Source organism: Cebidichthys violaceus, unplaced genomic scaffold (assembly GCF_023349555.1).
Source record: "Cebidichthys violaceus isolate CVI_PGR_0920_01 unplaced genomic scaffold, fCebVio1.0.p SCAF_38, whole genome shotgun sequence".
In the NCBI taxonomy this organism is placed as follows: Eukaryota; Metazoa; Chordata; class Actinopteri; order Perciformes; family Stichaeidae; genus Cebidichthys; species Cebidichthys violaceus.
In genome coordinates, this window is record NW_027176572.1 from 997,973 (window position 1) to 1,013,159 (window position 15,187).

At 43.2% G+C, this 15,187-nt stretch overlaps 2 protein-coding genes across 2 annotated transcripts; both read right to left on the reverse strand.

Moving 5' to 3' along the window:
* Positions 1–1,747: 1,747 nt before the first annotated feature.
* Positions 1,748–4,777, reverse strand: LOC137884422 (tripartite motif-containing protein 16-like). Its single transcript, XM_068726218.1, is given in 3 exon segments — positions 1,748–3,640; positions 3,642–4,005; positions 4,684–4,777. Coding segments are annotated over 2 exon segments (1,674 nt in total). The 5' UTR covers positions 3,846–4,005; positions 4,684–4,777; the 3' UTR covers positions 1,748–2,170.
* A 5,043-nt stretch (positions 4,778–9,820) lies between these two features.
* Positions 9,821–12,878, reverse strand: LOC137884402 (tripartite motif-containing protein 16-like). Its single transcript, XM_068726192.1, has 2 exons — positions 12,727–12,878; positions 9,821–12,076 (listed from the first exon to the last, which is right to left on the reverse strand). The coding sequence occupies exon 2, from the start codon at positions 11,914–11,916 to the stop codon at positions 10,243–10,245; it is 1,674 nt and encodes a 557-aa protein (XP_068582293.1). The 5' UTR covers positions 11,917–12,076; positions 12,727–12,878; the 3' UTR covers positions 9,821–10,242.
* Positions 12,879–15,187: the final 2,309 nt, after the last annotated feature.

The window sequence follows — 15,187 nt, forward strand, 5'->3', positions numbered from 1 at the left end:
AACAGAAAGACAGGTAACAGGTAGCAGAGAGACAGGTAACAGGTAGCAGACAGACAGATAACAGGTAGCAGAGAGACAGGTAACCACAGTGAAACATAAGGAACTGGAGAGGAACAAAGAAAGAGGACTGGTAGAAGTAGAGCTGGGTCTAATTAATAAATAAATAAATAAATAAATAAATAGATAGATAGATAGATAGATAGATAGATAGATAGATAGATAGATAGATAGATAGATAGATAGATAGATAGATAGATAGATAGATAGATAGATAGATAGTAACTTTATTGAGGGGACATTATTTAGTTGCAAGCAGCAATAGGTTACAGTAAAAATCTTAATATAATATAAAAATGCACATGTCAATACACAATATATACAATTATAATAACAGAGTAAAGATATTAGATAAAGAATGCACACTATATACACAATGAATAGAATAACAGAATAATATTAAATCAACTAAATAAACAGTAGTGCAAAGGTTTAACCAACAGTGAATGATTTGACCCGAGGTGATTTGTTGTACAGTCTTATAGCGGTAGGCAGGAATGTTCTCCTGTACCTGTCCTTCTGACAGCGGAGCTGGATCAGTCTGTTGGAGAAAGTGCTCCTCTGTCCCTGCAGTAGGTGGTGGAGAGGGTGGTCCTGGTAATCCAATATGGATGATAGTTTCTTCAGTGTCCTCCTCTCCACCACCAATCAGGTGGTGATTGGGTGATGCAGGTGAGGAGGCAGAGCAGGTGAGTGAAGTGGAAACAGGTGTGTGGATGGGGGGGGGGGGGGGGGGGGGGGGGGGGCGCAGCGGGGGAAGGAGGAAAGTCCGAGGACATCTGGTGGACGGATGTCAAAGGGTTTGATTAGGGGAACTAGATATGTGTCTGCAGAGGAGGGACAGAGACACAAAGTGAGACACCCTGAACATTTGAAGTGAGCCGGTGGACGTTGAAGGGGTTCATCCAGCATCATGTACAGAGCAGAGATGTGAAACAGGACTATCTGGATACATGTGATGATCTTTAGAACAAACAGGAAGCACTCTTTAGCCTTCAGCTCTCATCACACCAGGAAAGGATTGATCGATCGGCGTCGACACAATTCTTCACACAAAAGCATCGATATGAGAAGAAGCTTCTGACTCACAAACACACCGTGGTCAAGATGAACTTCAGCAGCTGCTAGAATGAAGTAAAGTTAGTAGAAAACACAGTAGAACAGAGTGAAAGCATTTAAAACACAGGAGATTAGTTGGAGAATTCATTTAGACTTGCAGATGTTTGACACCACTGACCATGATGTGTGACACAATAAGAGACTTTCTCATCAGCTTCAACACATGCAGACAAAGTGAGTAGAGGTGCTTGAACCTCCACTACATCCCTGGTTACCAGGATGAAGGCGCCCTCTTGTGTTGAGTGACGTTCACTGCAGGAAGACATGTACAAACTTCAACCAACATCAGTAAAGAGACGTTTAAATGTGACGTCACACTGTGTCAGTTGGTTCACAGGAGTCACATCCTGGAACACTGATGCTGCATTCAGGGCACATGGGAAAGATGGTAGAGAAGAGCTTCACCTTTACAAGCAGTGTTCACATCAGCTCTCAGGTTGTAAACAGTATTCATGAATGTGAGGTTTGAGGCTGTGGGTTAAAGTTTCTCTGACTTCTTGAATTCTGATTAAACAAACATGGATTCATTATTGATTATGATGTATAACAGCTCACAGGTCCACCAAACAAATCAATATAAATGCAGTTATAGATTTATTTACAAATGTACAAAGAGGTGAGAACAAAACAACAAACGCATCAATTCAAAGATCGATCAAACTTTAAAAAAAGTTTAGGTTTTAACCCAAAGAAACGTCAAAACAGTTACAGAACAATTAAACGTGATGTTTGATCAACAGCTGATTTAAATGACTCCTGTCTTTGAGTTTAGACTTTGACTGAACAGAACCAGGAAGGAGCTCCACCTAAAGAAACTCAAACATTTACAGAACAACTCATGACAAGATGTCAAAGTACCGCCCACAATGTTTGACTGACAGCTGATCTCTGTGCAGTGAAGAAACGCCACAACAATCAGCTGTCAGCAACAAACATGGAGACAAAATGAGTTCAAGAGTTCAAACACGGAGTTCAACTCTGAAAGGACTTCTGTCTATTTCACTTTACACAACTCAGCAGAGTCTCCAAAGGAAGTAAAAAGCCAAAGTCCAGCATAGAGAGGCTGAGTGAATGTGGTCTGGACTCTGTGGAGGAGAGCAATGGTTTCAGAGACGCTGTAGAAGGACAGAATACCTGCTCTGTGATCCAGGTACACTCCTACTCTGGAGGACTGAGGACCTGAGACGGGAGTATCTGCTCTGTTGTACCGAAACCTATAACTGTTATTGTCACATGTTAATGCCCAAGATTTGTCATTCATTCCAAATCTACATTCACCCCCGTCCCATTTCCTGCTGATATTCTTGTAAGCGACTGCTACATAAACTCCTTCTCCTCTCCACTCCACCTCCCAGTAACAACGTCCAGTCAGACTCTCTCTACTCAGGACCTGATAACATTCAGTGAATCTGTCTGGATGACGAGAATAAGACTGATGTTGACTCATAAATTTTACTTTTCTGTTCTCATCAGATAATAACAGCAGTCTGTTTACTGTGTTTGGATCCAGTGTGATTTCATGTGAATATTTTAAGAACTCAGCTCTGGTCTTGGGCTCTGGTTGTGGCAGTAAAACATCCACTTCAGTCACCATCAGTGAGATGTTTGTCCATTTGTCTCTCAGAACGTCCTGTAGTTCATCTCTGACTTCTGACACAGCCTCTGTCACGTCCTCAAAGTAGCTCAGAGGACTGATCCTGATGCTGGATGAGTCTGTAGACTCACTGAGTGGTGACAGTGAGGGGTAGTTGTGTAGAAACTGGTTGTGATCCTCTGTGTGTGAGAGCTTCTTCAGCTCAGCGTCGTTCCTCTTCAGCTCAGTGATCTCCTGCTCCAGCTTCTCCTGAAGCTCTTTGACTCGACTCACTTCAGCTCTCTGCTGGGATCTGACTTTCTGCTTCACATCAGAGCTTCTTTTCTCCATGAGACGGATCAGCTCAGTGATCTTCTCATTGTCCTCCACTGCTTTATCAGCAGAGAGATTGATGTTCTCCACCTCCTGTTGAAGCAGCTTCACATCTTTCTCTCTGTCCTGGATTCTCTGCTGGATGTTTAGTCGACTCACCTCCAGCTCTCTCTGCCTCTCAGTCCTTTCTGCTGCAGCTGAGACTGTGTCGTGGCCTTTATGTTCATCCATTAAGCAGAGATGACAGATACACTGCTGATCAGTACGACAGAACATCTTCATTACCTCATTGTGACGAGAGCAGATGTTCTCCTGGAGCTTGTTGGAGGGGTCTACCAGCTTGTGTTTCTTTAATTGAGCTACATCATAATGAGGCTGAAGGTGTTTCTCACAGTAAGAGACCAGACACACCAGACAGGACTTGAAGGCTTTCAGTTTCCTACCAGTGCAGACATCACAGGACACATCTTCAGGTCCAGCATAGCAGTGATCAGCAGGAGCAGCTTGGAGTCCAGTCTTCTTCAGTTGCTCCACTAAATCTGCTAACATGGTGTTTTTCACCCAGGACAGGCCTCGGTCTGAAGGTCTGTCTACACTGAGGACAGCTGTGGGGTTTCTTCTTCTCCTCTTCATCCCAGTGGGTTTTAATACAGTTCCTGCAGTAGCTGTGTCCACAGGGAATAGTCACCGGATCCTTCAGTAGATCCAGACAGATGCAACAAGAGATGTTCTCCTGGTCCAGATGAACTCCTTTCTGAGCCATTTTCTCCTCTCAGAGACAGTGACTGTGTGAGTGTCACTTTGTGAGAAGGTAAACTAGTTTGATCTCTGATCTGAACAACATGTGTCTCTGCAGTGAATGGAGTCTGTCAGTTGCTGCACTTCACCACCATGTTGGTTTCAGCCGTCTTCAGAGTGTAGATCTGAAGGAGAGGGAACAAGGAAACACATGAACAGAGTGGAGCTGGCTGTGTGAGAGCAGCAGGAGGAGGGAGGGGTGATCAAGCTTTGCTTCATTCCAGGAAGAGGAGCAGCACTTTGTTTCCTCCTTTAAAATGGAGCCTCAGTTAAAAGCTGCTCCCCGTCTGAAAACACTGACGTTTCTACTTCTTCAATACTTCTTGGCTCCTCAGCTCATTGTCTCACATATTGAATGATCTACTCTGAAGCATTCATGAGGAAACATTGAAACAGAACACCACTCTGAACCTGAGCTGCATTTCAAGCTGCAGATGGATTTAAACTAGAATCATCAAACAAGTTATTTACCAGTAGAAATACTACAGAGTTATACTGCCTTATGTCTCTATTTTTACAATCCAATCAATCGATTAATGGAGAAAATAATCAGCAGATTAATCCATAGTGACAATAATCATTAGTTAATAGTTCAACCTGAGCTCCAGCTCAACCGACTACAACAGTAAAATCCTGCTTTTACATGAATGCATGAGTAATACTACTCTAATGATAGAATATATAATAGTACAACAGTCACAGTCTGAATACTTTAACTACAGTTTACTGATTATACTGACACACTTTTACTGAGTATTTCTACTGTAGAGTATTAGTACTTTTACTGTTAAAAACAAACTCACATTACAGTTCAGTGATGCAGCGTTTCAGTGGATTGTAAGTCAGACAAGTCCAATGTCCAGTCGAGATTTGTGCTTCAGGTTGATTTTACTGGAGGTCAAAGAGAACAACGTTCCTCGTTCAGTCTCTCTCGTGTTCTGATGTAAAAACATGTCTACTCCTGTTGCATCATGGGACACTGACACACCTTCTACCTTTATCCCTCCAAAAGAAGAAGAGCCTGCTGCTCAGCGCCCCTAGTGTCAACAACAAGAACTACACAAATAACAAATAATCAAACTGATCAAATATCTACAACATTACTTTAATATAACAGAGTATTTTCACAGTATGGCGTTAGTATTTTTTACTGTAAAGAAGTATTTTCTACTTTTAATGTGACGGAGTAGTTTAAGATTGTGGCATTAGTACTTTTACTGAAACAGAGTAATATACTGTGTGGTACTAGTACACTTACTGTAACATAGTGATTTATAATTGTGGTATTAGTACTTTTAAGCAGCGGTAACCCTCGAACACCGTGGTGGACACCGGTGGTCAGGGAAGCTGTCCGACTGAAGAAAGAGGCCTTCCGGGATATGTTATCCCGCAGGACTCCTTAGGCAGTTGCAAGGTACCGACTGACCCGAATGGCTACAGCCGCTGCCGTGAAGGAGGCAAAGCAGCGGATGTGGGAGGAGTTCGGAGTAGCCATGGAGAAGGACTATCGGTCGGCACCAAGGTGTTTCTGGAAAACCATCCGGAACCTCAGGAGGGGGAAACGGGGAAACATCCAAGCTGTATACAGTAAGGATGGGACTCTGTTGACTTCAACTGAGGGGGTAATCGGGCGGTGGAAGGAGCACTTTGAGGAACTCCTGAATCCGACTAATACGCCCTCTATTGTAGAGGCCGAGCTGGAGGCTGATGGGGGAGCATCATCAATTTCCCTAGTGGAAGTCACTGAGGTAGTCAAACAACTCCACAGTGGCAAAGCCCCAGGGATTGATGAGATCCGTCCAGAAATGCTGAAGGCACTGGGTGTGGAGGGGTTGTCTTGGATGACACGTCTCTTCAGCATTGTGTGGAGGTCTGGGACGGTGCCTAGGGAGTGGCAGACCGGGGTGGTGGTTCCCCTGCTCAAAAAGGGGGACCAGAGGGTGTGTGCCAACTACCGTGGTATCACACTACTCAGCCTCCCTGGTAAAGTCTACTCCAAGGTGCTGGAAAGGAGGGTTCGGCCGATAGTCGAACCTCGGATTGAAGAGGAACAATGCGGATTCCGTCCTGGCCGTGGAACAACGGACCAGCTCTTCACTCTCGCAAGGATCCTGGAGGGGGCTTGGGAATACGCCCATCCGGTCTACATGTGCTTTGTGGACCTGGAGAAGGCGTATGACCGGGTCCCCCGGGAGATATTGTGGGAGGTGCTGCGGGAGTATGGGGTGAGGGGGCCAATTCTGGGAGCCATCCAATCCCTGTACGCTCAAAGCGAGAGCTGTGTCCGGGTTCTCGGCAGTAAGTCGGACTTGTTTCCGGTGAGGGTTGGCCTCCGCCAGGGCTGCGCTTTGTCACCAATCCTGTTTGTCGTATTCACGGACAGGATATGGAGGCGTAGTCATGGGGAGGAGTGTTTACAGTTCGGTGGGCAGAGAATTGCATCGCTGCTGTTTGCAGATGATGTGGTCCTGATGTCTTCATTGGGCTGTGACCTCCAGCACTCACTGGAACGGTTCGCAGCCGAGTGTAAAGTGGTTGGGATGAGGATCAGCACCTCTAAATCTGAGGCCATGGTTCTCAGCAGGAAACCGGTGGATTGCCCAGTCCGGGTAGGTAATGAGTCCTTACCCCCAAGTGAAGGAGTTCAAGTACCTTGGGGTCTTGTTCGCAAGTGAGGGAACAATGGAACGTGAGATTGGCCGGAGAATCGGAGCCGCTGGGGCGGTAGTGCAGTCGCTCTACCGCACCATTGTGACGAAAAGAGAGCTGAGCCGCAAGGCAAAGCTCTCTATCTACCGGGCAATCTTCGTTCCAACCCTCACCTATGGTCATGTGGACTGGGTCATGACCTAAAGAATTAGATCATGGGTACAAGCGGCCGAAATGGGTTTCCTCAGGAGGGTGGCTGGCATCTCCCTTAGAGATAGGGTGAGAAGTTTGGTCATTCGTGAGGGACTCGGAGTAGAGCCGCTGGTCCTTTGCGTGGAAAGGAGCCAGTTGAGGTGGTTCGGGCATCTGGTGAGGATGCCACCTGGGCGCCTCCCTAGGGAGGTGTTCCAGGCACGACCAGCTGGGAGGAGACCCCGAGGGAGGCCCAAGACCAGGTGGAGGGACTATATCTCCAAACTGGCCTGGGAGCGCCTCGGGATCCCCCAGTCAGAGCTGGCTGATGTGGCCCAGAAAAAGGAAGTTTGGGGTCCCCAGCTGGAGCTGTTGCCCCCGCGACCCGATCCCAGATAAGAGGTTGAAGATGAGATGAGATGAGATGAGATTGTAATATTTAAAGCTAGACTGAAAGATGTTAGTATCATGTTGTGCAATGAAGGTTTAATCAAAAATCATATCTTGTTTGGTTGATATTAATGTAGTATATTTATATAAAACATCAAAACGTGCCGACGTAAAAAGATCAAAGGATAGAATACAACGCTAGCTACACACACACACACACACACACACACACACACACACACACACACATATATTTACGAACACATATGAGTTCATCCTAACGTGGTCTAAAAACTACAAGTCGCCTACAGTTTGGATCTAACAGGATGTCTCTGTGACTTCCTGTTTGTTCTTTGAAGACAGCTGGAAACTGTTGGACTCGTCATCGCCTCCTGCTGCTGCCGCCTGATCTCATCTCAAACCAAAGTACTACACTGAAGTAGAGTTTAAAGGTACTTGTACTACACTTGAGTATTGGTGTTTTCTGCTACTTGTACTCCACTATTTTAGAGGCGACGTTGTACTTTGTATTCCACTGTAGTTACTTTAATGATCAAGATTTTACACGACAAACACAAACACACTGCTGAGGATTATAGCGCTGGTTTCAAACCTTTTCGTCTCTTAAAAGAACTCAGTTGGGGCTCGTCTTCATGTTCCAGATGTCCATGAGTCGCTAGCAGCTCCATCAAAGAGACATGAACCCTCTAAACTTTTCAGACGGTCTCATTTTAACAACTGATTGAGGCAAAAACCATCCAATGTTTCATTAAAAACAACAAAGATTATGTTAAAATATGAAGCAGAACGTTTCTCTGATCACATTATGAACACTCTGATTTATCTTGAGACCCTTTGGAGGACTACAAACATGTTTTAAACTAAAACTGGAGACAAAGTGAGTAGAGGTGCTTGAACCTCCACTACATCCCTGGTTACCAGGATGAAGGCGCCCTCTTGTGTTGAGTGACGTTCACTGCAGGAAGACATGTACAAACTTCAACCAACATCAGTAAAGAGACGTTTAAATGTGACGTCACACTGCGTCAGTTTGTTCACAGGAGTCACATCCTGGAACACTGATGCTGCATTCAGGGCACATGGGAAAGATGGTAGAGAAGAGCTTCACCTTTACAAACAGTGTTCACATCAGCTCTCAGGTTGTAAACAGTATTCATGAATGTGAACTCTGTACTTTGTGGTGTTTCAGGAGGACAACTGACTCAGTTATTCTCTCATATTAGTTTCATATTTTCTCCATCAGCTTTGTTTGAAACCCTGGAATGAAGACAAGAAGAAAATACTTTGTTCATGTTTGTTTATTCATCATGTAAACATTCAGTTTGTTCACACATCCCATCAGTAAAGTCTGTTCAATGACTCTTGATCAATGATACATTTATTCACAAATGCACACAAAAAACAAAATATGTTTTCTCTCTTAACCAGATACACCCGTAGGTCCCCCATTTGGACGCAGAGTACATCAAAACTTAGAGAGTTTTGTGTTAAAAGTAACTGGCAGAGAACCCACGAAGAACGAATATAGTGATGTTATAGTTCTGCAGAAACCTCAGCGTCCTGGGAACAACATGAACTAGGTCACTTCTACACGAGACAAACACATCTCCCATCAGCCAAGCAAACAAATAACAAAATATCATAAATCACACTCGATATGACTGGGACAGACCGGAGAAAAAGGCTGCTACACTCCGTTAGCAACGTGCTACCTACGAACATGCAGCATGAAAAAGCACGAGCGCCTGACGGAGATTACGGACATAGTTTCCATTTCTCTCCCCGGTAAACCATCGCAGAGATATTCAGCTTCGAACACAAAAAGTCACACAGCTTTCATCGAATATTGTACTTACTTTTGGTCGAATCTCAGCGAAAAAATGGAATATCTCCGTACTTCCACTTCATGTTTGTCCAGCTGCTGGTGCTCCGTGTGAATCCGTTCGATTCGTGTCTCTCCGACACTCCTCGGATTCTTGGGAGGGTTGGAAGCTCAGCAAATCAGATTTCAGAGCTGGACCTTTTTGAGCTTTATTGGCTAATAGTGCTGTCAATCATCTAGCTTTCAATTCCAGGCAATTCTATTGGCTCCTACGGTTCGAAGGATGTCTCAATGGTGAAAATCGGAGAAGGGGGGGCTGAGATACAGCCCTGAACAGAGAGTCGAAGCAGGATTTGACCTTAAACTAAATAACTAAAAAGGGCATAGAAAGAGCTTAAAACACTCAAAAAAGGTCCAATCTTCGGTCTATTGATTCAATGAACATCATGAGTGATACATAGAAGTGATATAGAGTGTTTTTGAATTTTAAAAATACTTTTTTATTCAAATATTGGAGTATTTGATCAGTTTTCTAATTTGAAATGCTCTATATTTCATAAATGTTTCACTGTATCTATGTATAGCTGTGTATATAGAGCCTATATCAGTTGTTCTAAGAGCTCAGCATATTAAAAGTCTTGGATACCCATACTTTCCAAAAAACAATACCCTAAAAGTGCTGTTTTTCAAGATCGAGCTTTTGAGTTTTCCAAGTTCTGCTGTGTTCCATCCTTATCTTATGTGAACCAGTAACATGTATTATGATAGTTCCATGATTTTTCTCATCTCAAAAATATATAATTTTTTTTTTTTTTTTTTTTTTTTTTTTTTTTTTTTATTTATTTTATTTTTTTTTATACAATTAATTAGGTATTTCTTATCTTTATTCGAGCTGAGGCCTGCAAATAGGCCTCGTTTTTATTAAGATTCATGCAGTGGAAGAGAAACAACAAAATAAAAGCATCAATACAAATATTCATCAGACATTTAGAGCTCAGAGAAGTTTAAATGTTCATGCAGAGAAATGTCAGTTCAGGTAAACAAACATCATCATGAGCAGTGAAAGCCTCCATGACTAAACAGAACCAGGAAGGAGCTCCATCTAAAGAAACTCAAACATTTACAGAACAACTCATGACAAGATGTCAAAGTACCGCCCACAATGTTTGACTGACAGCTGATCTCTGCAGTGAAGAAACGCCACAACAATCAGCTGTCAGCAACAAACATGGAGACAAAATGAGTTGAAGAGTTCAAACACAGAGTTCAACCCTGAAAGGACTTCTGTCTATTTCACTTTACACAACTTAGCAGAGTCTCCAAAATTAAAAGGCAATAGTCCAGCATAGAGAGGCTGAGTGAATGCGGTCTGGACTCTGTGGAGGAGAGTCATGGTTTCAGAGACGCTGTAGAAGGACAGAATACCTGCTCTGTGATCCAGGTACACTCCTACTCTGGAGGTCTGAGGACCTGAGACGGGAGTTTCTACTTTGATGTACCGGAAGTTATAACTGGTTTTATAACATCTTAATGCCCAAGATTTGTCATTCTGTCCAAATCCACATTCACTCCAGTTCTCTGTTCTGCTGATATTCTTGTAAGCGACTGCTACATCAACTCCTTTTCCTCTCCACTGCACCTCCCAGTAACAACGTCCAGTCAGACTCTCTCTACTCAGGACCTGAGAACATTCAGTGAATCTGTCTGGATGACTAGAATAAGACTGATGTTTTCTCATAAATGTTACTTTTCTGTTCTCATCAGATAATAACAGACGTGTGTGTGCTGTGTTTGGATCCAGTGTGATTTCACGTGAATATTTTAAGAACTCAGCTCTGGTCTTGGGCCCTGGTTGTGGCAGTAAAACGTTCACTTCAGTCACCATCAGTGATGCGTTTGTCCATTTGTCTCTCAGAACTTCCTGTAGTTCATCTCTGACTTCTGACACAGCCTCTGTCACGTCCTCAAAGTAGCTCAGAGGACGGATCCTGATGCTGGATGAGTCTGTAGACTCACTGAGTGGTGACAGTGAGGGGTAGTTGTGTAGAAACTGGTTGTGATCCTCTGTGTGTGAGAGCTTCTTCAGCTCAGTGTCGTTCCTCTTCAGCTCAGTGATCTCCTGCTCCAGCTTCTCCTGAAGCTCTTTGACTCGACTCACTTCAGTTCTCTGCTGGGATCTGACCTTCTGCTTCACATCAGACCTTCTTTTCTCCATGAGACGGAGCCGCTCAGTGAAGATCTTCTCATTGTCCTCCACTGCTTTATCAGCAGAGAGATTGATGTTCTCCACCTCCTGTTGAAGCAGCTTCACGTCTTTCTCTCTGTCCTGGATTCTCTGCTGGATGTTTAGTCGACTCACCTCCAGCTCTCTCTGCCTCTCAGTCCTTTCTGCCTCAGCTGAGACTGTGTCGTGGCCTTTATGTTCATCCATTAAGCAGAGATGACAGATACACTGCTGATCAGTACGACAGAACATCTTCATTACCTCATTATGATGAGAGCAGATGTTCTCCTGGAGCTTGTTGGAGGGGTCTACCAGCTTGTGTTTCTTTAATTGAGCTACATCATAGTGAGGCTGAAGGTGTTTCTCACAATAAGAGACCAGACACACTAGACAGGACTTGAAGGCTTTCAGTTTCCTCCCAGTGCAGACATCACAGGACACATCTTCAGGTCCAGCATAGCAGTGATCAGCAGGAGCCGCTTGGAGTCCAGTCTTCTTCAGTTGCTCCACTAAATCTGCTAACATGGTGTTTTTCATCAGGACAGGCCTCGGTCTGAAGGTCTGTCTACACTGAGGACAGCTGTGGGGTTTCTTCTTCTCCTCTTCATCCCAGTGGGTTTTAATACAGTTCCTGCAGTAGCTGTGTCCACAGGGAATAGTCACCGGATCCTTCAGTAGATACAGACAGATGGAACAAGAGAAGGTCTCCTGGTCCAGATGAACTCCTTTCTGAGCCATTTTCTCCTCTCAGAGACAGTGACTGTGTGAGTGTCACTTTGTGAGAAGGTAAACTAGTTTGATCTCTGATCTGAACAACATGTGTCTCTGCAGTGAATGGAGTCTGTCAGTTGCTGCACTTCACCACCATGTTGGTTACACCCGTCTTCAGAGTGTAGATCTGAAGGAGAGGGAACAAGGAAACACATGAACAGAGTGGAGCTGGCTGTGTGAGAGCAGCAGGAGGAGGGAGGGGTGATCAAGCTTTGCTTCATTCCAGGAAGAGGAGCAGCTCTTTGTTTCCTCTTTAAAATGGAGCCTCAGTTAAAAGCTGCTCCCCGTCTGAAAACACTGACGTTTCTACTTCTTCAATACTTCTTGACTCCTCAGCTCATTGTCTCACATATTGAATGATCTACTCTGAAGCATTCATGAGGAAACATTGAAACAGAACATCACTCTGAACCTGAGCTGCATTTCAAGCTGCAGATGGATTTAAACTAGAAGTTATTTACTAGTAGAAATACTACAGAGTTATACTGCCTTATGTCTCTATTTTTACAAACCAATCAATCGATTAATGGAGAAAATAATCAGCAGATTAATCCATAACGACAATAATCATTAGTTAATAGTTCAACCTGAGCTCCAGCTCAACTGACTACAACAGTAAAATCCTGCTTTTACATGAATGCATGAGTAATACTACTCTAATGATAGAATATATAATAGTACAGTCACAGTCTGAATACTTTAACTACAGTTTACTGATTATTACTGAGTATTTCTACTGTAGAGTATTAGTACTTTTACTGTTAAAAACAAACTCACATTACAGTTCAGTGATGCAGCGTTTCAGTGGATTGTAAGACAAGAAGTCCAATGTCCAGTCGAGATTTGTGCTTCAGGTTGATTTTACTGGAGATCAAAGAGAACAACGTTCCTCGTTCAGTCTCTCTCGTGTTCTGATGTAAAAACATGTCTACTCATGTTGCATCATGGGACACTGACGCATATTCTACCTTTATCTCGCCACATGAAGAAGAGCCTGCTGCTCAGCGCCCCTAGTGTCAACAACAAGAACTACACAAATAACAAATAATCAAACTGATCAAATATCTACAACATTACTTTTACTGTAACAGTACTTTCACAGTGTGGCGTTAGTATTTTATACTGTAAAGGAGTATTTTCACAGTGTGGTATTAGTACTTTTACTGTCACAGAGTAATTTACAGTGGGGTACAAGTACTTTTACTGTAACATACAGTGTGGAATCAGTACTTTTACTGGAACAGAGTATGTTTACCATAACAGAATATTTTAACTGGGTGGTATCAGTAATATTACTTTTTCATAGTATATTTACTGGAACAGAGTACTTTTACAGTGTGGTATTAGTACTTTTACTGTAACAGATTATTTTCAGTGTCTATAGTATAGTTGTTTATAGTATAGTCTCAAAAATGGTCAGAGTATGTTATGAAAAATGATAAAAGTCTAGTAGTAATAGTAGTATAGATGTCACACACGTCATACTGCAGTATTGTATGTAAAAAAATATGTCATGAAAAACGTCATCGTACAGTTTGTCATAAACATGTCAGAAGACCAGTTGATAAAGATGCAGCAGGACGAATTCAATGTTTTATATCAAAAAGAAAGAAGCTTACAATGGCTGTTGGTCCAACAGACAGGTAACAGGTAGCAGAGAGACAGGTAGCACACAGACAGGTAACAGGTAGCAGAGAGACAGGTAGCAGACAGACAGATAACCACAGTGAAACATAAGGAACTGGAGAGGAACAAAGAAAGAGGACTGGTAGAAGTAGAGCTGGGTCTGATTGATTGATTGATAGATAGATAGATAGATAGATAGATAGATAGATAGATAGATAGATAGATAGATAGATAGATAGATAGATAGATAGATAGATAGATAGATAGATAGATAGATAGATAGATAGATAGATAGATAGATAGATAGATAGATAGATAGATAGATAGATAGAAACTTTATTGAGGGGACATTATTTAGTTGCAAACAGCAATAGGTTACAGTAAAAATCTTAATATAATATAAAAATGCACATGTCAATACACAATATATACAATTATAATAACAGAGTAAAGATATTAGATAAAGAATGCACACTATATACACAATGAATAGAATAACAGAATAATATTAAATCAACTAAATAAACAGTAGTGCAAAGGTTTAACCAACAGTGAATGATTTGACCCGAGGTGATTTGTTGTACAGTCTTATAGCGGTAGGCAGGAATGTTCTCCTGTACCTGTCCTTCTGACAGCGGAGCTGGATCAGTCTGTTGGAGAAAGTGCTCCTCTGTCCCTGCAGTAGGTGGTGGAGAGGGTGGTCCTGGTAATCCAATATGGATGATAGTTTCTTCAGTGTCCTCCTCTCCACCACCAATCAGGTGGTGATTGGGTGATGCAGGTGAGGAGGCAGAGCAGGTGAGTGAAGTGGAAACAGGTGTGTGGATGGGGGGGGGGGGGGGGGGGGGCGCAGCGGGGGAAGGAGGAAAGTCCGAGGACATCTGGTGGACGGATGTCAAAGGGTTTGATTAGGGGAACTAGATATGTGTCTGCAGAGGAGGGACAGAGACACAAAGTGAGACACCCTGAACATTTGAAGTGAGCCGGTGGACGTTGAAGGGGTTCATCCAGCATCATGTACAGAGCAGAGATGTGAAACAGGACTATCTGGATACATGTGATGATCTTTAGAACAAACAGGAAGCACTCTTTAGCCTTCAGCTCTCATCACACCAGGAAAGGATTGATCGATCGGCGTCGACACAATTCTTCACACAAAAGCATCGATATGAGAAGAAGCTTCTGACTCACAAACACACCGTGGTCAAGATGAACTTCAGCAGCTGCTAGAATGAAGTAAAGTTAGTAGAAAACACAGTAGAACAGAGTGAAAGCATTTAAAACACAGGAGATTAGTTGGAGAATTCATTTAGACTTGCAGATGTTTGACACCACTGACCATGATGTGTGACACAATAAGAGACTTTCTCATCAGCTTCAACACATGCAGACAAAGTGAGTAGAGGTGCTTGAACCTCCACTACATCCCTGGTTACCAGGATGAAGGCGCCCTCTTGTGTTGAGTGACGTTCACTGCAGGAAGACATGTACAAACTTCAACCAACATCAGTAAAGAGACGTTTAAATGTGACGTCACACTGTGTCAGTTGGTTCACAGGAGTCACATCCTGGAACACTGATGCTGCATTCAGGGCACATGGGAAAGATGGTA

What these genes read in the sequence shown, in the direction of transcription:
- LOC137884402 (XM_068726192.1), bottom strand. Translation starts at nt 11,916, where the DNA reads ATGGCTCAGAAAGGAGTTCATCTGGACCAGGAGACCTTCTCTTGTTCC.